Source organism: Hyalella azteca, unplaced genomic scaffold (assembly GCF_000764305.2).
Source record: "Hyalella azteca isolate HAZT.00-mixed unplaced genomic scaffold, Hazt_2.0.2 contig3812, whole genome shotgun sequence".
Classification (NCBI taxonomy): domain Eukaryota; kingdom Metazoa; phylum Arthropoda; class Malacostraca; order Amphipoda; family Hyalellidae; genus Hyalella; species Hyalella azteca.
This window is the reverse complement of record NW_025934046.1, coordinates 6,186-32,710: the sequence shown is the minus strand read 5'-3', so window position 1 is coordinate 32,710 and position 26,525 is coordinate 6,186. Positions and strand designations below refer to the sequence as shown.

The following is a 26,525-nucleotide window of genomic DNA, read 5'->3' as shown; positions in this document are numbered from 1 at the left end:
TTAACTAAATAACTGACATAATAGACAATTTGAGGTGAATATTTACACTATAACAATGTATTCAAATGCTCCAGAAATAATACAGCAATTGCAGATTAACAAACTCCAACGGCTATAAAAATGCCGCGAAATAAATGTTTGTTCCCTTTTCATCGGAGAATTTCAGGGTGTCCACTACATTTCGATGATTCTGATGCGTATGGTTGGAAAAAAGTTAGTTGCAGACTTGACTCTGTAACGGCTTAGGATTTTATTATTATATGTTTATTATATATAATAGATTTTATTATTATATATATATAATATTTACACAATGAAATCTCTTAAACTAGTGCCAATTTCTGCCACAATGTGACAATTTACAAGAAATTATTCGTGATTGCCGAATATCAAGCACATGCTTAGGGAATCACTAAGAATCATCATCATGAAACAAAGCGATAAATCTATTAGAGCATGTAACGACATCAGCGCCGAGAGATTTTGCCGGCAATGACGTTAGTGTCAACGAAGTTGTGTTGAAACTGCCATCAGATTTTGCCGGCAATGACGTTAGCGTCAACGAAGTTGTGTTGAAAACTGCCATGACTTCGGGCTGTGTTTCTCAATCGACTAGTTCAATCTTGATGACTCGCTCCTTCTGTGGTAGAAAAGAGTGAATTAATAAACGAATAAAATTGTATAATAAATGAATAAAAAAAAATAAATAAAATTTTATCCTAATAAATAATGAATAAAATATCATTAATAGATACAAATAATAAATTAATTAACGGATTAAAGTATTACAACTTCAGTCACTCATTTAGGCAAGTTGAATAAGAAGGTTGCATGACGTAAAAGATTTGATTATATCTACTTTTTATGCACATACTAAATATGCATGAATGTGTGAATGTGTGGGTTCACTAGCGCGGTTGAAAAGCAGACGATATCTTCACCAGAAACTTACCTCACAGGCACAATATAAAACACTTGCATTAAACACCAATATTACAATACAAAAATAAAAAGTATGAACCTATATTAAACTATTACAATACATACACTATCATAAGAATTTGTGTTACAAGCGCACGTTTTTTTTATCTATGCACTTTCGACTGAGAATGCGGAAATACATTTTCGATTTATTATTCATTTTTCGGTCTTGTTTGCACAAAATTTCTAACTGAAATTGTTATAGGCTCAAGTTTATTAAATAAGTCAGTCCGATACGCATCAAAAAATCATCCGCAAAACAATTCCGAGTCATTCCAAGTTTTCATTATCCTCGAGCTGATTTTTATTTGCTAATTCTTCAGTCGAATCTAACCATCGTAATTCGTGCACTCATGTCATTAAAAATAACAATTTTTTATAGAAAACAAAGTTGTGTTAAATCAAAACGATTTATAGACAAATCAAGTGTTATTTCAAAACTTTTTTGATCTACCAAAAAAATTTCAAAATTTAAATTTTTTCAAAATTGATCTACCAAAGCCAGGACATTATTTTCCATAAACGTATAAAATTAATTATCTTTTATTCTATAGGAGTACTAGCTATATTAGTTAGTACTCTTAATTATAACTAACTTGGCCTAGCTAATCGAACATCACAAAATATTGCATGTATATGCTGCGTAGAATTTAACAACGTGAATCCATTAAATGTTCGAGGTTTCTTTGGAGACAAATGTTGGTTTCGGAGAAAATATGTAAAGAATTTCTTAATCTTTAAGGAAACATTTTAAGGCAAAAATAACGGAAAAATATAACTCAGTACTCACTGCAGTGAGTGACAGAGAGAGCATTTTCTCGTCGACGAAAACTTGAGGTCACGGACAGACGGTCGGACAGACGGACGGACATGGCGAGCACAATAGTGCATTTTTTCCATAAATGAGAAAATGCGGTAAAAAGCGCATCTGATAAAGCCTCAAGCTAACATTTCAAGGACCAACGAGCGTAGGAACGAAGAGCATGTCCGGCAGTTTGGGTGTCCGGTGTTTAGACAACTCGGATTGCCAGGTAAACCCGGAACAACGCCGCTGCCTTCAGCGAATGAATCACAGCACGAGAGCGAGTAAAGCGAGCTACGCATTGTGAAAAAATCTCGATTGATATCTTGCAAAATATAGGCTGAAAATAGGAACTAACACACTAGACTCTTCAATTACTCGCATAGAGCAAACAAACCTTATTTTAGTACAGTTGTCTTCAATAAAACATTAAATAAACATCCTTAAAACAACATACTGCCTCGTTGCTAAAATGTTTCTCCTGCCTTCCTGCTAAAAAGTTGCATCCACGATTTTTTCTGATGAAAAGTTTAGTTTGTCAACCCCGTTACTGAATATTGCCCCCCACTCAGACATTTGTGGACACAATAAAATGCAACCGATCCTCATTTCTCTATTATTATCATAGTTCATTTCTTTCGTTTCAGCTACATAATAATAATTCCTCAAGATAATTTAAATTAAATAAAATTAAAGTCACCTTTTTCGGGACATATATGGTGAGAATGCCGTCCTCTGAGAGCGCCGAGTCGATGTCCTCCTCCTTAGAGTTCTGCGGGATGCTGAAGGTGCGATGGAAGGTCCGCACTGCAGACTGGCCCTCCCCCTCCTGGGTCTCTACGCTGCCCTTCACAGTCAAGACCTTGTCGTCCTGCAGTACCTCCACCTCTCCAGACACGAACTCTGCCACGTCCAGCACCATCTGCAACACGTTGTTTATTAAGAACTGAACAGTAAATATTAAAAAAAGACAGAACCTCTGGCGGAATTCAATAAGTAATTTAAATTGTTAAATAAAACGTCCAGCACTATCTGCGACACGTTGTTTATTAAGAACTGGGCATACACTTTCAAAAAAAGTTAAGAGATCGTAAGTTCATCAGCCAATCATTGACGGCCTTTCAAGCAAAATCCACCAATCATAGACAAGAAAATAGAGCGTAAGTGCTTACGTTCACTTAGCGAATTTTGAAATTATAGGCCCTGAACAGTAAATATGATGGAGACATCGTTTATTAAGAGTTGAACAGTAAATATGATGGAGACATCGTTTATTAAGAACTGAACAGTAAATATGATATATGATGGAGACATCGTTTATTAAGAGTTGAACAGTAAATATGACGGAGACATCGTTTATTAAGAGTTGAACAGTATATATGATGGAGACATCGTTTATTAAGAGTTGAACAGTAAATATGATGGAGACAGCGTTTATTAAGAGTTGAACAGCAAGTATGATGGAGACAGAAGCTCTAGCGGCAATTCAATAAATAATTTAAATTATTCAATAAAGATAGAATTAGCAGGCAATTCATTAAGCAGGGTAGTTGTGAATTAATTATGCAATAAGCATAAAATTAGCATAACAATTTGACCATCTATACCAGCCCACTTGATGAGATCATTATTGGCAGTTACTTTAACAATGAATATGGGAATATCAGTGCAACTGAGACAGCAGGTCGAATTCTATTAGCATTACAATGACCTAAATACATTAAGAACCCAATGCAATAGCATAGTCCGTTGCAATGCAATGGTGTTTACCCACTTGCGTAGGAGTATATAGTGTGAAATTATATCAATATCTCGGTTAACTTTGTAGCATCTTAATTCTTTGAAAAGCGCTAACTTTGCATCTGCTTTTCCGTTGATAGATTGAATCTTGCAATGGAACATGAGTATTAAAACTTTCAGTGGCATCATTTTAAAACTTCCGACGAGGGCAATTGAAAAAGAGTAATCATGTAAAAACATTTCTACATGAAAACCATAACATTACTGTGGTATCATAGAAGCAGACAGAGACTTATAGTATTTCGTAAGCCATGATTTCAAGCCTTCACCACGAATGTATTTTTAGTGCATTTTCTCATTTATGGAAAAAAGGCGCTATGGGCTCGCCATGTCCGTCCGTCCGTCTGTATCTCTGTCCGTCCGTGACTTCACGTTTTCGTCGACGAGAAAATGCGCTCTCTGTCACTCACTGCAGTGAGTAGAGTTATATTTTTGAACAGTAGGTCAAATTGCGTCGCTAGCACGTGGCCTTTCCCAGGGCGTGTGACCTGAAGCGTCCCTAACCCCTATTTGCGAAGAAAAGTTTTCCTGCTATGAATAGTGATTCTAAGAAAAGGATCACAAATAGCCACACAAACCAGTCCATGAATTCTTTTGGAACTGGAGTAACAAAAATGTCCAATAAACACAAAAGGCGAAAAAATAACATGTGCGCCGAGAAGTGAGTGAAAAAATCAAACAGCCTAAATATAAAAAAGTACTAATTGGTGAAACGCCCCACACGCAAACAGCGTTGAAACTCCGCGAATACAAGCAAACAAATACAAAAAATATAACTCAGTACTCACTGCAGTGAGTGACAGAGAGCGCATTTTCTCGTCGACGAAAACTTGAGGTCACGGACGGACGGACAGACAGACAGACAGACAGACAGACAGACAGACAGCCGGACATGGCGAGAACAATAGTGCATTTTTTCCATAAATGAGAAAATGCGCTAAAAATAAAGCGAATACGAAAACAAATTTCATTGTGGAGAAGAATTGCATACTCTGTGAATGTTGCGACGCAAGCAGCAGACACATTGAGCACACATAGATGCCTTTTCTGTTGGCCATTATTGTTCCAAGAACTGTGATATTTTTCTTTAGAAACCATTCACAGGGTTCTATATTTGTATATAATCGGTCCATGGTGATGTTTATTCCTTTCAAGCTGGAATACCTTTCCAGTTCTTCAATCAATTTCATCACGATTGGTGAAGTTCACATGCAGCGTGCACAGTACTGCAAGTTGTACACCCACAGACGACGCATATAAGGCAGGACGCGTGGGCGCCCCAACGCTGAGCAGGCGATAGACATGCGCTGTCGTCGTGTTCGTACATGTCATCAGTAAATTACCACGTTAACATGTGATACTCGTTTGGAATCATTGTTTAAACTAATTAAATGAAGATATGCGAGTTGATAAGAAGTCATTCTATTTATCAAGAATTCACAGTTGATCAATTCTCATGAGTCACAGCTGATCAACTGGTGAGTCATCAGTTGATCAACTGTTAAAACATGTGTCATTCTTAAGAGGGCAAACAGAAATATTTTTAATCATCAAATGTAAGGCTGAAAGTTCCCTCGCGTTCAGTGCTCGCCTCGCACACAACCAAATTCTCAGGATTGTACGACGGAGCCTGGGTACATGATTAGGAAAAATAAAGAATGTTGATCACGTAAGCAACTGAACGTGCAGCTTAGAGTTATAGGTGAAAGTAATAAGTTATGAAGTAAATTATTCACTTCTATTATTTTTAACACATATATTTCCTCCCCATAAGTCAGGAAATTAAAAAGACGAAGACACTTCCCAGACTTGATAAACCTTCCACCAATTCATGCAAGCGTTCAACCTTACCCTTCACTGAGGGTCTGAGGCACAGTCGTGACGCAACCAATTAATAAGAACAAGAAACTAGTTCATTATTTTAATATGCAAGATAAGACACAATTGCAATTTCGCGATAATTCAATGATGTTTATACATGTATTCATTACATTTTCCATTTCAAAGGAAACATGAAAAAATCTAATCGATACCGACTCAGTTGCTTCAGTTCTCAGTTATATAGATCTTTCCGTGACCGCATGAACAAATTTCATCATATTTTTAAAACCCGAATTATATTCTGCACCCGAATTATATACCATTCAGATGATGTAATTAAATTCACCTGATTATCTGGCTGACGATAACGAGCTATAGGTAACAATTACCTATACTGACTTGAGACAGTTATAGCGCAAAAGATTTAATAGTGGACATCTGCAGATATAGGAAGAAATACATATAATTTGTGTTGGTGATCTTCACAACTCTAACGATTGGCTCGGCGCCAATCATTTTAACAAACACACTGGCCAGTGAGGAAAAAAAAGCTCAAAACAATTCATAAAAAATCGATCATCATAAATTTGTGTGACTTCAACCAAGCATTCTCATTGAATGCTTGATAACCACCTTCCAAAATTTTAATCTGCGAGCATCATAACTTTATTCTTTTGAAATATAATTGCGCGGTCATCGGTATGATAATCTTTTCAGGAAATAGATATTCGTAGGGAATATTGTCAACATTCATATTCATTTAAGAAAACAAATATCCATACATTTGCTTTACATCTCCTAGAAAACATCTCCTAGAAAATGAAATAAATAAGTTTATTATATTGCTATGGTAATATTTTGTAATGGCCTAATCAGCATGGTGATAAACTAAAACTTTTTAGAATCAGTTCCCTTTTGATTTATCATTTACTCGAGATTTAATCAAATTTTTTATGTATGATAATGCCGGTATGTGGTATCCATGATAGTGCTGATACTTTGCGTTTGCTGGTCCACTTATAATTATAGTACACAAAAATGAACTTGAGGGAGAGTCTAAAAACTCTCTGCTTTGCCACTATGGGCCCTAATGGACAAATGTGCACGGTAGTAAGCGAAGGCTACGGTCATGAAAAATTTGGTAATGGACTAATGGACTAATGTGCACGGTAGTAAGCGAAGGCTACGGTCATGAAAAATTTCGTAATGGACTAATGGACTAATGTGCACGGTAGTAAGCGAAGGCTACGGCCATGAAAAATTTCGTAATGGACTAATGGACAAATGTGCACGGTAGTAAGCGAAGGCTACGGTCATGAAAAATTTCGTAATGGATGGACAAATGTGCACGGTAGTAAGCGAAGGCTACTCGTTCTCAGAATAGGTTACAGGAAATGCCTGACAGGCAATCTGTTCGCTAGGCTACACCCATGCATGAAGCAGGCCGTTGTGTTGACTACAACAATTTTATTTACCAGGCATGCAAAGAATGCGAATATTGGCGCTATCTTTGAATTATTTCCATGAGCATTAGCCAGTACTTGGACTTCCGCATGAAAACAGTACAAAAACAAAGAAAAAAATATTGAATACCAAGTTAAATCCTTAGACGCTTGCTCAAGTGTTAACTGACAAGAAACAATATAACTGAGTACTCACTGCAGTGAGTGACAGAAAGCGCATTTTCTCGTCGGCGAAAACTTGAGGTCACGGACGGACGGACAGACAGACAGACTGACACGGCGAGCACAATAGTGCATTTTTTCCATAAATGAGAAAATGCGCTAAAAATAACGCTAGTATTAATTATTTCTAAAATTTCATTCTCATTGAAAATTTGACGTCGAAGAAATCGCATTTAGGAATTCAACCGGTGGTGTTCTGGGCCTATACTTTCAAAAAAGTTAAGAGATCGTAAGTTCATCAGCCAATCATTGACGGCCTTTCAAGCAAAATCCACCAATCACAGACAAGAAAATAGAGCGTAAGTACTTATGTTCACTTAGCGAGTTTTGAAAGTATGGCCCCTGAGCAACTATTCTTGATCATTAAGGCTGAGCTGAGGTTCTTCATGCAGCAACATCGCACCTTCGGTCGAGTTTATTTTCAGGGACACGAGTACACTCGCGGGTCATGGAGTAAGAAATAGTCTGGAGGGAGTCTGAGAAATAGTCGAGGGGAAATAGTCTGGAGTTCAGGACCTATACTTTCAAAATTCGCTACGTGAACGTAAATACTTACGCTCTATTTTCTTGTCTATGATTGGTGGATTTTGCTTGAAAGGCCGTCAATGATTGGCTGATGAACTTACGATCTCTTTAACTTTTTTGAAAGTATAGACCCAGACCATCAATTAACTTGATGTAGAAACGAAAATTGACGAATGGAAGATTAATTGTTACAGATCGCTACCGCGAGAAGACGAATAATAAGTATCTGAATTTGTGAGCTATATATAGGTCAGTTTTGAATTTACTGATTTACCATCTGAGTATCCATCTGAGGATACCATTTCCGAGGATACCATTTCCATCACCAGAGGATACCATTACCATTTACCATCTGAGTTTACCATCTGAGATGGTAAATCAGCGGATTCAATTGTAGACAAGGATATATATAGTTAGAACAAAAAGCATGTAATTTATTGACGAGACTGCTGTCATATTACAGATAAAGATTGCGCTAGGAGCTTTGTAGCATAAAATGCTGAACCAAAGAAACGCCGAAAATAGAAATTTCTCTTCAACTTTTATAGATTTTTGCCTAACAAGACTGTTTCTAAATCAAGGTACATTTCACTTTGAGCAGATTTATAAATTTTAGCGAACTGATAGAGATTATTGAATTGAAGTCAGAACTGATGCCTTGATGTATATAATGATGAAGCATGCTGACGCTTAAAGTTCTATATTCGTGGATCTATTTCACAAAAGCGTAACAGAGTCTCTACTGAAGCTGGACCAAAAAAGATAAACTAAAATGATTTTTCAAATAAAAAAAGTGAACATTGATATTGCTTTGTTGAGAGGTTTGAGTGGAAATTAGGACGGCATGCAACTGCATCGATATCTTTAAACAAACTTCACAATATGTTGAGATAGACAAACGTCAAGGAGCGCGATCATGCGTAAAACATGTTTGACCAACATGCAGTTAACGGAAATTCGATAATTTATCATTCTGAAAGGTATACTGATAAACAATAGGCCTTCCAATCTGCATGACATCGCACAACCCAGATGGCGACTTAGAATAGAATAGAAGTGTCGGCGTTGAAGAAATAGGCCCATGGCCTGTTGCCGATTCTTGAACTTTTCGTGACTTGATTCACTATAGGGATCCGGCCTTTGGAACCCGATCTTTCCATAACTGACGATTGATTGAGATAGCTGCTGGACTTATTGCCTGGTCCGTAATTAAACTTAGCCTCGCCAAACATTAGAAAGCATCTTAACATCCTCGACCCCGTAGAGATTGTCCAATTGATTTGATATTGATTAGTGACTAATGAAGAATGAAATTAATAATTGAAAGCTTTATACTAACATTTGATCCACAGTAAAATTTGAAGCAGAAAGATTCTCAAATAATAACGAACCTTCTAAACATCAAAATGATTTTATTTTGAAGGTTAATTATTTGAAGTCACCACCACAAGTCAAAAGAAGCACTCGGGACAACTTTCAATGGCACAGTCGTTATGAAACAAGTTAATCGAAACTAAATAAATTATTTCCCCGCTACGTATGAGGTAAATTTGGGGTCAAAGGTCACTGTTTCCGGGGTGAGAAAAACTCATTCGCAAAAAGTAGCACGAAAACATAACCATCGCACAGATTTCAGAGAACCCGTTTTAATAATTTAGAGCTGAATCATTACACCACAGAACTTTACCAATAAATAAGAATATTTTGACACTAGCTTTTCTTTAAAATGAAATGAATGGCTGTCAACATCAGACTTATTCTACGCGAGAAAGTCAAACATGGGCCTAAGGGAAGCTTTGCTAAAGGATTCACCGCATTTTACCGAAGCCTCGCTGACGCGCCGTCAAACAGACGCGCGCGAGGGCGCTACCCTAACAAAATTTAGAGTCGCCCCAGCTTCTGCTAATCCAAATCAGAAGCTGCCGCGTCTGTAAATTTTGTCTGTAAATTTTCACTGGGTAACAAAATTTAGCGTCGCCCCAGCTTCTGGTAATCCAAATCAGAAGCTGCCGTGTCTGTAAATTTTCACTGGGTAGTCTGTTTGACGCGCGCGTCTTTCATCCTTTGCTTTGTTTACGTCGGCGCTCATACGGCGCGCGTGCGCACAGTTCGAGCGTCGCAAACACCTCGTCGTCGGCTCAAGCACGACCATCGATCACTGAACTTATAACAAACTGAATTTTTACTAAAAAAATTTGTCACCCAAAAGGCAATCTGTTTCTTTAAAGCAGAACTTCTTCAATGCTTGTAGCATGTATTTGCAGGCACGTACAAAGTGGAAATAATAAATCTTTTAAGAGAAGACTGAAATTTTTAATTGATCAATATTTTATAGTAAAAGAACATTTGTTTTAATAAGATAATACTTGAATTTCAGTGTATCTGTACTTCAGCTGTTTATGGAGCTTCTCTGATTATGTCATCTTCATAAGATCCAGCTTACTCCTTAATTGTCACAATCAACTAGAGGCTTGATTGTTTCTAGATCAGCGCTGTAGATCTGAATCTAGATCTTGATAGATCTGTAGATCTAAATCTAGATCTAGATAGATCTGTAGATCTAAATCTAGATATAGATCTGTAGATCTAGATCTGCTCATTACGATCAGGCAGCCATGTAGGTTCACGGCGCTCACGCTTTAATGTATTCTTTTAGGTAAAGTTTATCATTGCTGTGCAATAATTTTTGCAGGTCTTAGCATGTTTTTCACAAACATTGACTTTCTATATAAATCAATGATGTAGCTGAGACGTAGCTACGCGCTAAATTCAGAATGAGGCTGCTATTAAGAGTTGCAGAAAAGGTTGATCTAAAATCAGTCCAAACAAGCTAATTCGAGAATAATGTTACAGGGGCCATACTTTCAAAACTCGCTAAGTGAACGTAAGTACTTACGCTCTATTTTCTTGTCTATGATTGGTGGATTTTGCTCGAAAGGCNGCAGTATTGGCAACATTTGTACATGCCCACACGTAAATGAACAAAATTGAGCTGGAGTTCACTGATGAGAAGATTTTGCAAAGAGGCTAGTGATTACGAGGGCATATTGATTTTAAAAGAATAAGTTCAAACCATTGACTCAGTAATGACGGTCTCAGTAAATGTTGACATTTGTGCCACGGACACAAAATATTCTGAGAATGAAGTATTAGAATAACACGAGGCGTAGCGAATAATTGAAATAGCTTCCTGTTGATCGAATGAAATGCAACGAAATTTTATGTTAAAAAATATTCACCGAGTTTGAGAAGCTGTTATGTGGAGCTAACGTTATTAAAATTAATTATGCTTTGTGAACAATTCAAACAATACAATGCTGATTGAAAATTATTATAAAAAGCAATATCATTTGGTACTCACCTTATAGCGATCTTCTTGCTCGACGAAGCACAAAGTTTCACTGTCCGGTCTGAGGCTAGCATCACGAAACCTCTTGAATATTCTTTTGTGCACAGACGGTGCCGATTTCGCATCATTCTGGGGTGACGCTTTAGTCCTAGATTTTCCGGATGAACTCTTATTTGACGCTGTAGTTTTGTTAGAAGATGTAGATGTTGTCCGGTTCCTATTTGTGTTTTTGTTCGATGAATTTGTTTTGGGGGTTGGGGAATCTCGCGATGGAGACGATCTGCTACAGTGATGGGTCTTGTTGATGTTATTGTTATAAGCCGTGGACGAATTTCTGGGAGCAGAAGTGCGTGGGCTTCCGGATCTTCCTGGTCGGTCGGTATTTTCATAAAGGTGAGTCGGGAACGTTTTCCTAGTAGGTGTCGTTGGGGGAGTGATGCCGTCCCTGGTCTTTTTCTGATCCATTTTACTCGGGCTTGAAGATGAACGTGCTTTCTCAGGAGAGCCATGGGTCCGATTTCCAGATGACGATCGGTGACTTTTTCGTAAACTGTCTTCGAAGTTTTCTCGTCTGTACGGACTCCGGGAGGTTTGCCCTCGCAATGAGTCGGTACTGGTAGTGGCGGCGTTATGTCGAACGTCTGCATCTCTAGACCGAGCACTTGGGCTGGCTGCTCGGCGTTCAAGAAGGCGTTCCGGGACGGCTGAAGGGACAGTTGATTTTCTGTAGATATTAGGGCTGGGGCTGCGGTACCTCGTTGACGGACTGTCGGCTCGTTTGTCCAATCTTTCCTGTACCGCTGAAGGAACAGTTGGCTTTCGGGAATAGTTAGGACTCGAGCTGCGGTATCTCGTAGATGGACTTTGGGTGCGCTCCTGGTGCCTCTCATGCAATGTAGGAGGTGTCTTTGACGTTTGTTGAACAACTGGACCTTGACTTCGATGTCCGAAAGTGGGGCTTTCGGCCCGTTTGGCCAATCTTTCTTGGATAGCAGAGGGCACACCATTCTTCCTTTGGACATTGGGACTAGGTGTTCGGTTACGGGTGCTTGAACTTTGATTAGAAATTTCCGCTCTTTCCGGAGCTGCCGAAGAAACGTTAGGCCGTCTGATGATATGAGGACTTGGGCTGCGACGGCCAGCAATGGGGCTTTCTGCCCTTTTTTCCAGCCTCTCTTGGACTGCTGTTGGAACGCTTGGTCGTTTATTGTATATGCGACTGTTCGGACTTTGGGGTCTGGAGGACGTAGGACTTTCGTTGCGTCTATTGGAGAAAGGCGATGATGGAGCTTGTTGGTAGCGAGGACTCGCAGGAGTCGTCCTAGAAGAAGCAAAGCCCCGAGCGTGCTGTGGAGGAGTGCCAGGGCCCGGGCTGAGTGGAGGTTTCTCTTGAAGAGCGCCCCACACGTCGCGCATGCGCTTGACGTTATCAGACGAGACATAACTGAAGCCACTGTAGCGCCGCTGTGGTTCTGGCTTCTGAGTGACGTACGGAGGAGCAACTTCCTTTTCAAGTGAACGTTCCCTCAGTCGATGGGGTCGGAGTGGCACTTGATTGGTAGTATGTGAGAGTGGAGTTTCTGGTAAGGTAAGCGGTTGGCTGGTTCCCCTCGTCCTACCCTTGGAAAAAACACTGCCCATGTCAGGCTGCAGAGACTCGTGCAAGTGGCATAGTAGGTCACTTTGTTTCTGAGAGACAAGTGAAGAGTGAGGGTCCCGAAGGTGCTCTGGCAACGATGGTCCTCTAGTTGCCGTGACGTCACTCTTCTCTGGCCAAGGCTCTTTTGCTGCCAAGGGGCGGACACAATCCGCTGCGTCAGAGTCGCAATGCTCCGCCCTAGAGCTGTACCTATTTGGTGATGCATTAGGGCGTTTTAATTGCTCAATAGGAAACGACAACCGTGCGTGAATGACTCCCTCGTCACCCGAAGTCTCCTCGTTGCTCGACTTCTTTTCATTCTCAAGCGAATCGGCTTCTAAACTCACATTAGATTCTGGAGATTCTCGTGTGTCTTTCGAAGACTGCCTTGAGTCTAAAGTGAGCCGTTTGCTGACGTACTGGCTTGATTTAGGTGCGGCTTGCGCGGGGCTATCGAGGTTGTTGAGAGTCGTCGAGGACAGCCTACGCGTGTGCTCGATAATGCGCTCAGCGTCTACAGCAATACCGGTTTTCGAGTGATCAGAGGCGTGCGTCGAGTCTGAAGCCCACGACTGTGGACGATAATCTGTGTGTCGAGACGAGCGCGGCGATCCATAAGAACGGTGATGCTCGACGTCCATAGTGGCAGCCTTCGGCTCGTCCAAGTCCTCCTCGTCTTCGTCGTGGGAGGAGAAGGTATCATCCTTCAGGAGGCATGACGGGTCTTTAGGCGAGTCCTGCTTTGGTGCGGATTCAAGGCGCGCGGTAGCATTGAAGGCCACGCCTCCTGCATCTGTAGGTGTGGGTGAGTCAGCCAGCTCACTGCTGCTGCAGCCGCTCTGCTGATGGCCGGCGTCGAGGTCACTAGTGATACTTTCACCAGCTGCGTCTATAAACACATCTCTCGCACACTCGCTTTTATTTTTGTCTTGTACGGCACTTGAGTTCACATTTTTGCGTTGAAAAATATTGTCAGCTTTAACGGATTCTTTGTTAGATTTCACACCAGGAATGACGTTCTCAACGTCGGATGATTGTTGGTGTGGGATACGTCGTGTCTGGTAAGTGGGATGAGATCGTGTGGGAGTCACATCAGCTGAGCTGAGGTGCGTCTGGTCACGGCACTTTGAGCTGCACAATTCACTCTCCGATGCTCGGGATTTTTTGCTCTCGTCGGAACGAACGCTACAGCTGCTGCCAGCGCTAAGATCGTCACAATACTGGCTTTGGCTGCCGGGAAGAAGCACTGGACTTTTATAAGAGCTTAGGGAAGGTCCACCACCTACAGTCACGGTACCAATGCCACTACTGCCGCCATTGCGCCTACTTTTGGAGTTGCGGTCTATCGCCTCGCCTCCCGCCACCACCATAGGCACAACATGAACTGAACCTTCACCTGCAGCATCGGACAGAGACGCTCGGGTCGTGGGGGACATTTGCCGCAGGTAGTGTTCCTGCAGCGCTTCTACAGGACTGTTTTTCCTAAGATTTTGCAGCAGACTTTTCGAGTCGCCATCATGACCATTTATGTTCAGATGAAGATATGTGGGCCTGTGGCGCGCACCACCGGATGTTGTTTGAGTGTTGTCCGCTGGTGCTGCAGAAGGGGGGGTTGGTTTGCCAAGGTTGTTCTTGCTGCTCGTAAAGCGCCAAGGCGTGCATAATTTGGCGTCCGTGCATGGCTGGGGAACAGCTTCAACAAGCGGAGAAGAAGATGAAAAAGTAGAAAAACGTGGGGAGTGTTGATCGTCATCGCGGTGCTTCGGTTTAGGCGCCGTTTCAGGCGTAATGACGGGTGTGGTTGTGGGAGTTGCGTCATTATTGTCGCTTTGAGTAAACGAATTTAGATTTTTCTTCTCGACTTCAATGAGGCTGCGCTTTATCTTCTCCTGAAAAAAAAATCAAAGTAGGATGATATCAAAAATCTAAAACACGTCAACAATTACTGGAAATTAATCAGTCTGCACGCGTCGAATTTTTAATCTGAAAACTGAAGAGAGTGAATCACATATAAAACACACAACAATTAAAATTATTTTACTTCGTACAGTTTTTGCATCGTGCATTGCAGTAAATTGGTGCGGTTTTCTTGATGGAAGAAAGAAGAAATTCAACCAAAAACAAATTTTGTGTGCATCTAATTGAATAATACTATTCTACATACATAATATTTTACATATTTTCAGTGCCAGCTTGAAAGTAAAAAATAAATAGTAATTTATTTTAGTCTTGACTCATCTATCACGACCAAGCCTAATGAAGAATGTTTCGGCATTAATATTATTATGAATTGAAATAATCTTCATTTCGAAAAACGCGAACAAAGCCGATAGAGCTTTTGGCATGAAGCATAATTAATGCTTAATCAAGATTTCAAGTTGAACAACTGTAATACCCCAGGCTGACTTAGTATTTGAGATATTTGTATAGAATATGAGTAGAGAGCGCGACAAATAACGTGGTAGATTACTCACATATACGTATGATTGCGTTGGAATTATTGCGATTACAACTACGCTCTATAAAGTGCTGAAAATAAGCTAACTAGGGATAAGATAAAAGGGATAAAATAAGCTACGCTCGCATCGTAAGAATGTAATAGAATGAAAATAAGCTGCTCGAAAAAAACATCGAGAGATTATTTTTACATCCTGTACAATCGAATCTCGATCAATGCTTGTAGCCTCTCACTGCAGCAATGGCTCCGAGTGATATGTGGCACTTGGCATGCGCAGTCACACTCGAGCACGGCAACAAAATACCACTAAGAACAAGACGTTGCATTAAAACCTGCAGATTGAACACTGCGACCTGAGTTGCTAATTAATAATTGGTGCAAGCTGGAGATAGAGCCTAGATTCACTTTTATGATAAGGAAAGTTCAGTGATGATCATTGCTGTAACGTTTCAAGATGGCAAAACTCTACTCGAAATTCAATGTGATAATTGTGATACAAGAAGCTATAGTCGTGGATATAATGCGAGAAGGCAATATTTGCTTGTAAAGAAGTTGATGCGATGGACTCTGGATAACACTGCTTACTTTTCCCAATAAGAGATCACAAAATAAACGGTAAGGATGTTAATCCCTTAAATTTTATAATAACTTTTAAGCGATTAGCTTGCTTTAAATGATATGCGATGGAGATCGGCATCTGTCGATCAAAAATACATGAATCTTGCGACTTTTTCTTTATAAAATTATATAATTATACAAAGGGCCGAAATGTTAATTTCTCAAGGGCCAAAAAAGAATTTACTTCGTTTATAGCCAAAATAAAAACCTTGATTTTTCGAGTACCAAAAATAAGTCAATACGTCGAAAATAACATCAATTTTCTGTTAATAATAAAGTAACTAATTAGACATACAGGTTAGCTATTCTGAATGCGTTAATATTGCAGTATGAATTGCTATCAATGTTACGAGAATGTCCACCCCTCAAAACGAGGAAAACGAGGGAAACTTGCTCTATAAAATGAAAAAGTCCCAATTAAAAACTGAGGAGCAGTTTTAAAGGGATGTTCGTGATTGTGGCAATTCTTGTTATTAAATAGCGAAAGAGTCTACTTCACCGCGCAGTTTAAAATGAAATATTTATTCGATTAACTCTAAAAGAACTGTATTTATGATAAATACTACTCACATTGATTTATTTATACGTTTTTATTTGCGTAGATTTTCTATTAATAATATTGTCTACTCACAGAAGTCGCGAAGTCACACGAGATTTTGTCGTCGCTCTCAGCCGGCGAAGAAACCTCGGCGTCACCAGCAGCTGGCTGTAGACAGAGCGAGAATACCTTGAATTATTAAACTATTGAGTACTCGTGATAAAGTTTATGGAGTAAAATAGAATAGAATGGAATAGAATTGTCGGCACTGAAGAAATAGGCCCATGACCTGTTGCCAATTTTTGTACTTTTGGTGACTTGATTTACAAGGGATCCGGCCTTTGGAACCCGATCTTTCCATATCTCGGCGAGAAGGTATTATTGCACGTCATTTGCATTTTCTTCGATTATGCCTTCAAATGCACATAAAGCAATATGTTATTGCACGTAATTCGCATTTTCTTCGATAATGCTTTTAAATACACATAAATCAAAACGTAAGAGAATGCATGTAAACTCAAATTTGAAAGCAAATAACAATGGAGATAAGCCTCATGGTATGAAAACATGTGGGCTCAAACAATGCTCGATATTATCAGTAAATTTCAATGAAATAACCACTAATTACTTCTATTACCAACGATGATTACGAGAAGATCATGCAAAAGTCGTTCTCAGAATAGGTTACAGGAAATGCCTGACAGGCAATCTGTTCGCTAGGCTACACCCATGCATGAAGCAGGCCGTTGTGTTGACTACAACAAATTTATTTACCAAGCATGAGAAGAATGCGCATATTGGAGCTATCTTTGAATTAATTCCATGAGCATTAGCCAGTATATGGACTTGTGCATGAAAGTCGTACAAAAATAGAAACAATATTGAATACGAAGTTAGATCCTTAGACGCTAGCTCAAGAGTTAACTGACAAGAAAAAATATAACTCAGTACTCACTGCAGTGAGTGACAGAGAGCGCATTTTATCGTCGACGAAAACTTGAGGTCACGGACGGACGGACAGACAGTTATCAGGGCTCGGAATAGCTGCCTAACCGCCCCACTTGAACGGGTTTTATTAGCGAACGTTCTGCACGATGCTGTTACACCAAATTAGAATAAAATTGTCAAGGTTAAAATAATTGTTTGAGCTGCGACAGTTCCCAAAATAGATAAATTATCTACAGCTACAGCTATATTTACGTACAGCTGCAGTAGGCAAAATAGCGTCAAAGGTAAGGGTGCTAGAATTAATGCCATTCTAGTAGCATCAATTCTAGTAAGGTGCTAGAATTGTGAATGCTTGAGCTGTTGAGGCAGCTTTGATACAGACAGCTGCCACAATATGGATGTATTTCACACTGCTACAGAATTCTTGCTGTAACAGCCGTGAAATGCATTTCTAACAGCACTTTATTGAAAGCATCACTTTTTAAATCGTGAAGTTAAAAATGCAAAGACTGAAAGGCTCTATTTCATAAAATTTCATTATTTCTACGGTATTTTTATTATTCATTGCGTGATTTAACACGTTGACTACGTATTGGTACATATGCGTACCACGAAATGTATTTCTCCAGGAGGTAGTGGTACATAATTCAGGATTCCTAAAATCGGCCAAATCCGAGAACAAAAATGGCCAAAAAGGCCGATAATTCAATGTATACTAGTTTATTTGTAGGTTCCGCTATAAAAATTCAATTTATTTACTTTTTGCAATATTTAAAGTTTAATTAGGATGTACCCCTATCATAAATTTTAGCCGGCCAACGCAATTGAGAAAAACTAAATCACGGAATTTGTCCGGAAAAAATGACCGTCTGGCAACGCTGCTTAAAAAAAGTACAAAAAATGAAATAGTAGTACAAGATGAAGCAATCGTAGTCAACGTGTTAAGACATATTAATAGCTCAACCTGTACAATCGAATCTCGATCAATGCTTGTAGCCTCTCACTGCAGCAATGGCTCCGAGTGATATGTGGCACTTGGCATGCGCAGTCACACTCGAAACAAGGGATCCGGCCTTTGGAACCCGATCTTTCCATAACTGACGATTGATTGAGATAGCTGCTGGACTTATTGCCTGGTCCGTAATTTGCTAGGCATTTTAAGACTGAACATATGCTCCTGCATAGCTTCGTCTAGTCTTATTGCCTGGTCCGTAATTTGCTAGGCATTTTAAGACTGAACATATGCTCCTGCATAGCTTCGTCTAGTCTGTTTTGAAGATGTTCATACTCGGAGCGTCAACGATGCTATCAGAGAGGCTGTAAAATGAGGGCTACTGCGAAGCCAAGTTTAGAATTAAAAATTCCTGCCAGAAGTCAAGTCCCTATTTTGTGAAATAATTGTCGAAATTCCCTTCTAAACTCGTTTTAACACAAAATGTATTTAGATTTATTGCTGACAAATATTAGTCATTGGACCAGCTAGTAGCAAACTAGTGGCAATTATAAAGGAGTATTAATGGGCTGTAGAGCTTCAAATGAACCTAAGTACTGACCTTCAAATTGGCAAAACTGTGCACGCCGAGATTCTGGAGGCCCATTTTCGGGTCCCCGGTGCCGGGGAAGGGCAGGTCCGGTGGTCCATGAGGTGAGCTGACCAAGAACTTGGGTGTTTGACCCAACTCAGACGAGAGCTCCTGTAGTCGCGATAAGACATCTTGCAACGTGTTGCTGTAATCTTTCCAGCAGTCCTTGAACAAATCGTCTTCCATGTACGACTGCCGATGCTCAACTCTTACTTCTTTCCCAAGAGGAGGAGACGATGGGGTGCTTTTTGCCATTTTCCACGTAGCGTTGCGGTAGCCGGGAACGGGGGTTTCACTAATGCTTTGGTCCAGAGGAGCAAGAGGCTTGCAGGGTTCAAGAGGGACACGTTTTGATTTAGATGTTAAAGGTGGGCTTGATGGGCTGTGAAGGCTAGCTAGTTCTGAAGGCAGCGTCGGCATAGAAATCTTCCTTTTCGAGCTCGGATTATTGGGCTTTGTCAGGAGCTGCTCTACAGGAGAGTCCGGAGGTGTGAAAGTTTTCTTCGGTGTTGTGTACTTGAAAGTCGAGAAAAGTGGTGAAGACAACTTGGCTGATGTATCTGTATCATCTTTCGATGATAAAGTGCTGGTAGTGGACAGCCCACTCTCTGATGAATTGCAGTTCATATCGGTCATGACTTTAGAGCGATCAGTTAATGTGTCAAGGCCCTTGCGATGGCCAACGCGCGAGTCCTTCATGTCATGTTTTCGAGCAGTCAGTTCACTTGTGATTGGCGATCCTTTCATTGGAGGATCATCAGGGACAGAGTCTTTAAATTGTATTTCTTTTTCCTTAGCTTTTGGTAAGTCACCAAAATAGTAGAAGCTCTTCGGGCTAGCTTTTCGCTCAACATGCTCACTTTCAAATTGAATATTGTCCTTTTCAGATCTCTCCTTAACGAACTTCGAGGCACTTCCTTGGTTGACAATGACTTCATGACAATCCTTATCATTGGTTCCACCGTTTTGAGATTTATAAGTTTCTATATGATTTAACCGATTGATACAATTTACATTGTTCTGCTTGAATGGAGCTTCGTTCTCTTTGTTAGTGTTAGCCATTTTGTCTTCTTCCCTTTGAATTTTGATGTCAAAAACTTTTTGTTTTCCCTCTTTGGGGGTTCTAATATTTGGCATTTCCTTAGTTTCCATACTAACTGGGATTGTAATCTCATGAGCCGCTTCGTATTTTGAGTTCCTTCGAGCACTGCGACTCTGTCGAGCATAACCAACATTGTCATCCACCGCGTTGGAGTCAGCTGCATTCTTGCCCAGGAACTGATCACCCTTTTTGGACGAAAGGTTTTCGAATCCATTGATAAAAATGGATTTGCTTTGAGCTTTTCCATGCCCTTCTGAAGCTCTTTCAAAAGTTTCATTGGAGCTGTTGTTCGAATCGACCCCTTTTGACCCAGTATTTATTTCGATCCTCAGGTTTGTTTCTTGTTTGCTGCCCAGAGAAGAACCAGGACCTTTTTGTTCACTAGACTTTGAGGGAGAAGTTGTTTGATTGTTCTCCTCAGCCAAACCATCGCCTTTACGCACACGCGTCTTCGGCCCTACAGACGATCCGTCTGTTCCAGGACCTTTTTGTTCACTTGGCTTCGGAGGAGAAGTTGTTTGATTGTTCTCCTCGGCCGAACCATCGCCTTTACGCACACGTGTCTTCGGCCCTACAGACGATCCGTCTGTTGCTTGCGTGCGTTTACTGGGTAGATTTTTGTTCACTTGGGTTCGGAGGAGAAGTTGTTTGATTGTTTTCCTCGGCCGAACCATCGCTTTTACGCACACGCGTCTTCGGCCCTACAGACGATCCGTCTGTTGCTTGCGTGCGTTTACTGGGTAGTGGACTTGCGGGCTCAGATGTGGACGGACGCTTACGACGGCATCTTCCTCGTTCTTCATCGACGGCTTCATCTCCCTCCATCGTCACAGGAATCACACGCACGTCATTCTGCCGAGAAACACAACTGCTTAGAAGTTTTGTTTCCGATCAGGTAACTTTTAAAATGATTCAAAAGTGATAAGCGCAATTAGTCGTTATAACTCGATTGCATATATGAGAAATGTTTAAACAAAACAGTACATATTTGTCGTTAGGGAACTAGAAAAAATATGTTTTGACATACCTATTGAAGGTAATTAAACTGAAATTTGGTGCTAAATTAACGAAAGAAGCTTACGTTACGTTATTGAGAAGCTGTAGCGTAATTGCATGAATATTCATTAGGAGCAAAGATGTTGATATGCGTCCAGAACACTATCAGCTCCTTAAAAAATGCCTGATGAATTCACCAAGGGATTTTATAATAAAAAATTTGTTAAAATATATGGTATGAGTATAAAGATTGCAGAAATGAAGAACTTATACAGTTAACAAGTAACAGAATAATGCCCACGCTCCCTCTTGTCAAGTTAAGAATTGTTTCGGGAGCGGAAACAAGCACAAACGAGTAGCTTGTAAGCAACAATACACTGCCATCTGTTGTACCGTACTGTAAGCAACAATACACTGCCATCTGTTGTACGTATTGTAAGCAACAATACACTGCCAAAAGTCTTGGTGGAAGTGGAGGCGCCTGATGCCACCGAGTCCGTGTCACTTTCTTCCTCTTCAGCTTTGGTTTTGTCTTGCCGCGTTTTCTTGCGGCGTTCCTGGTTCCGGTCAAATTTGCGGATGGCCGGATTTTGCAAACTGACGTCCACTTTGCCGCGTACGGACACCGTGCCTCCAGCCGTGCGCACGGTCACGTCTCCGCCTACAAATTCTCGGACGTCCATCACCAACTGGGATGAAAATGTAAAAAAAATTATAACAATAAGACTAATTAAATGTGATTACATTATATTTTTTTTGTGAGGTCAACGATATGTCTAATTTCAGAGCGATCAGGTGATCGACTAATAAGTACATATCATTCCTTTGTTTTAATAGAACTGATCAGATTTAAATCGGCGATTTATAATTTCTAATCATTTACAAATCCCCGGGGAATATTATTATCATCACCGATAATTTGGAAGCCGTAATATAAAATTATTTTGCGCCTTCCGACAGGGGAAAATTTAACTTTTTAAAGGAGTGAAGTATTGGAAAAATCTGCGTGAAAACATATTCAACTTCGCAGTGTGTTTATTGTCGTGAATTAAACTCAAATCCTTTATAAATGTCACTGAATACTCCGACTCGAGATGAAAATCTTGCAATACTAAAAGAAAGAAGAATTTATTTTCGGCTGTCAAACTATTTTTTCGGATGTCAATTTTTGCCAAACTATTTTGATCGTCTGCTTTTTTTGCCTACTGCTTTGATTGACGGATAAAATAAAAAAATATCATGAAATATATACACAAAATGAGACAATTTTAACGACGGCCACAAGCGCCTCCACCCTTCATGTCTTTCGCTCTCGTCGCTGAACTCAGAGCGGGAATGCGCTTGCAAGTTATTTTTTGTACCCTAAACGCACTTTATATTCGTTACCTTCGTGTTTGAAGTTGCAGTTATGAAAGATATATCAGGATTGCTTACTCTTACTCACCTTATATTTGTTGGCTTTGTTTTAAAAGTTGCATTTACGAGTGAAATATTAGAAATGTTTTATATTTATCACCGTGTATTTGTTGGCTTCGTCTTTGAAGTTGCAGTTATGAAAGATATTTCAGGATTGCTTTATCTTATTCACCTTATATTTGTTGGCTTCTCTGAAGTTACAGTTACGAGTGTGATATTATAATTGCTTTCTATTAATCACCTTGTATTTGCTGCCTTCGTCTTTGACGTTGCAGTTGTGAGTGAGATATAAGCATTGTTTTATATTAATCACCTTGTATTTGCTGCCTTCGTCTTTGAACTTAGTGGACTGAGTGGCATAAGACATTCTGGCGGCTCTGAGGGAGCGGTAGAGGGAGTGGTAGCCGGGCGTCGCCTGCCCCTCGTCTGCCTTGTCGCTGCTCGGCTCCTGCCTTGTGGCGCGCTCACCGAGCCAACCGTGGTTGAAACTGAAACAAAAATACGTTGTTAGCAAGCAAGTTTTTTGTTCAATGAATTTTATAATGATTTACATTATCGATTTAAGTTCAATAAATTTTATAATGATTTACATATCGCTGCGCGCTCACCGAGACAACCGTGGTTGAAAGTGAAAATGAAAATACGTTGTTAGCAAGCAAAGTTTTTTGATCAATGAATTTTATCATGAATCACATTATCGCTTAAAGTATTCAATGATGTTTACAGATAATTTTAAATTGTTTGAACGCTTGAACAACCGTGGTTGAAACTGAAATAAAAATACCATGTTAGCAAGGAAAGTTCTTTGTTCAATAAATTTTATAATGATTGACATTATCGCTAAGTATTCAACGATGTTTAAAGATAATTTTGAATTGTTTGAACGCTTGAATGCAAACTAAACCAAGGCAAAAGTGTTGCCATGTAGCTGGCAGTTTCATAATACATTAATATAAATTGTTCAGAATAACAAAACCTAATGAAAAATTATTGAAAAAAATTACTTTTAGAACAGTGAAAATATTGAGGTACCTTGGAGGTACGCACGGCATGAGATGCTGTGCTCGAATGCCTGCGACAGTTAATGTTAATAAAATATTTTAATTGATATGATGAAGTTCGGGCACTAGAGAGAATAACTTAGAAAAGTTAACCTAATCACGAAAGTTTCTGTTAAACCCTGACAGAGTCTCCTGCGGATGAAATAAAGAAACTTTATAATTCTGAAGAAGAGTTCATGTCGTAAGAAGATTAGAAATGTAAATAAAGACGCGTATATAGCTGAAAAACTTCGCGGAATTGTTTCCAGCTTAATTATCGCGCAGGCAAGTTTGTCAGGAAGAGTTCGTACGTATTGAATAGTTCGTTCTGATGGGTGAATAATTTTCGTACAAGTTTGATAGGAATATATACGAATAAGGTGTTTTAAAATGTAAAGTGTAATTGAAAGGAAATAACTAAAAAACCGACCTAGGTATTTACATAGTAAGAACCACGATACATTTGTTTCACTACTTGAAGACCGCGACAAATTTTGTATATTTTAACCAAAGCATTCACTAAATACTGTCTATAAATTATCAGAACAAACTATATAATATTTTGAATAAATTCGATTTTCTACGTTTTATATTATCAAAACAAAATTATTTATATTTTGAATAAATTTTTTTTCTACGTGTCGAAAATGTTCTTAAATAATGTGTAGAACTGACCGGTCGATATGTTCCTAAATAATGTGTAGAACTGACCGGTCGACGATACGGCGTACTATCTACAAATTATCAGAAAAAAAATTTATTATATTTTGAATACATTCTTTTGTTCCACTTGTCAAAAAATGTTTTTAAATAATTTATTGAACTGACCGGTCGACAATACGGCGCACGGCGCAGCTGTAGTCGCCCCAGGCGTCCGCGAAGAAAGGGTCCTCGAAGAAACCACCGCGCCGCGACACGGAGAGCGGCCGTACGCCTCCTCTGCTCTCACACACCATCCTGACAATTGTACGGCACTGGGTTACTCATATGACGTGTCTTATTCATATTAAGAGTGTTATTCATATTCCGTGTCTTATACATATTACCTGTGTTATTCATATTGTGTCTTATTCATATTACGTGTGTTACTCATATTATGTGTCTTACTCATATTGCGTGGGTTATTCATATATTCATATTACGTGTGTTATTCATATTGCGTGGGTTATTCATATTACGTGGGTTACTCACGTTACGTGTGTTATTCATATGTGTTTTATTCATTGCTGGGGGACTACTTCTTAATCATTTCTCAAATGGTCAGGAAAGGTTTTCAGTACATACATATAAGACACGGATTATTCACAATAATAAATTTATTCATTTTTCCTAACATCATATTACGCAAACATAAATAATAAATTAACCAAATTTTATGCAAAAAGTGACCATATTGATTTTACTCGAATATATTAATTCGAGTTTACGATGCAAGCGCCGATACATGGTTCAAATATTGGAGTCTTGAGCAATGACCTTCGGTGAGGAAAAATCGATTCTTCCGACAGCGATTAAGAAATATCTTTCCGCAATTAAAAAGGCGGCAGAAGCGTCTTCAAGGATGCTTGCGGAACAGCAAAACAGGATGGACCTTATGACAGAGGATTTTAATCATGCGAGATAAATGTTGAATGATTATAAATCTCAGAAAAGTCCTTCCGCATACATGCACACAAGTCGTTTGAATCCGATAGGACGAATAGTCGTCAGGTTTAGCAAAATAGCAATGAAGGTTCCATACAAGTCACTGGATGGCATATGCCAGTGGTTCCCAAAGTGGGCGATATCGCCCCTCCTGGGGGCGATGGAAAGATCTGTGGGAGCATTTGGAAAGATCTGTGTTTAACCTTTCTCTTTAAAAATTACAGCATACTAAATATCAAGAAAGAGGCGTTTGTTTTATATATGTGTCTGTCGGCGGGGGCGCTATAGATTCACTGGGGAGCCAAGGGGGGCGCCAGCCTGAAAAAGTTTGGGAACCACAGGCATATACTAACAAAAGGGCAATATATGCTAGTGGAGCGGCAGTTTGTGGGGTCGTGGTTGAATGGTCAGTTAAAACAAACTATTTATTAGTAAATATCAATTTGAAAAAAAGGTGTTATAAAGAGATTTTTACTCTTCAACGATGCAGTTTTGAAATGGCGTTGTGCATATGTAGGCTGGCACTTACATAGCCAGAAAATTCATATTTAAATCAAAATAAATGTAATTCTTGAATTAAACGAAATTCGTTTCTTAACAACTGGTAAAAATAAAATGCTGAATATAGGATTAATAATTACAGACTTTATATTGAAAACGAAAAATTGCGAAATCTACCAGCATTGCGAATGAAAATATAGATAGTTAGGTATCAAGATTATATTTCTGATTTAAATGGTGATCGGCGAACAAGTTAAGTCGGCTAACATGTTCTGTACATGCAACAGGTGATCTGGTTATTTAATACAAAATGATTCAATAATCACGAAGTGAGCAAAGAGTTTCCTTCGAACAAAGCCACGCAAGGCCGATCAGGGCTCAATCAGAAGGTTCGTTCGTATCTACTCGATTATTTATCCATTAAAACAGCGACTTGGAAAAAAATGACATTAATAGTAGAGTGAAGGGTTTTGAAGAAAGATAATGCAAAAGTTCATAGGAGAGTTAATGTTGATAGACAAAGACTTTATCTAAAAGGTACTCTACTGCACGCATGGGGTCGCAAAAACGTGCAAACATTTGCTGACCACCAATCGAAAACAACGCGTTTTCTCATAGACATAATGGATGTGTTGCGGTCAGTCAACTCTGTATCCCAGGCTACCACTCCCTTGTTGACGTGAGGTCAACAATGCGAAGCTTTTGACAGCAGCGCCCGTAATTCTGGCCCGCGTGTAAGGGACACGATAAATCAGGGTCTAAAACACTCGCCTTAAAAAGCTCGCAATTTTAAAAATGGAACAGTTACTTTTAGATTAGTTATTCTGAAACGTTCACGTCATTTTTACTCAAAATTGCTGAAAGAAATTGAGAACAATAATATTAATGATTTTTCACCTAATGTGTAGTCACATCGTTCAGTATTGGACTGAATACAAATTAAGGATTTAGCTTGTAAATAAAGATTTTAATTCGCATTCTTTAGTATTTGATAAATTGTAGCCGGAGTCAAGCTGAGATTTACTTGTTAGTCGGATTTGTCGCGTAATTAGGACAAGCACGCACGATCTTTTAGTTGA

At 39.4% G+C, this 26,525-nt stretch overlaps 1 protein-coding gene across 1 annotated transcript; it reads right to left on the bottom strand.

The window, feature by feature from the left end:
- Window positions 1-24,257, bottom strand: LOC108678536 (serine/arginine repetitive matrix protein 2). The gene is made up of 9 exons (XM_018166990.2): window positions 24,130-24,257; window positions 22,575-22,749; window positions 21,295-21,534; window positions 20,476-20,701; window positions 18,718-20,396; window positions 16,310-16,384; window positions 10,976-14,491; window positions 2,484-2,705; window positions 1-640 (listed from the first exon to the last, which is right to left on the bottom strand). The coding sequence occupies exons 1-9, from the start codon at window positions 24,255-24,257 to the stop codon at window positions 605-607; spliced, it is 6,297 nt and encodes a 2,098-aa protein (XP_018022479.1). The 3' UTR covers window positions 1-604.
- Window positions 24,258-26,525: the final 2,268 nt, after the last annotated feature.

Bases quoted from the DNA above. Each gene is read 5' to 3' on its own strand.
- LOC108678536 (XM_018166990.2), bottom strand. From the start codon at position 24,257: ATGGTGTGTGAGAGCAGAGGAGGCGTACGGCCGCTCTCCGTGTCGCGG. The intron at 20,397-20,475 runs GTGAACAAAAAT...GTGTGCGTAAAG, and splicing joins AACTTCTCCTCCGAACCCAA to GCGATGGTTCGGCCGAGGAG. The intron at 14,492-16,309 runs GTGAGTAGACAA...TTTTTTTTTCAG, and splicing joins CGTGTGACTTCGCGACTTCT to GAGAAGATAAAGCGCAGCCT.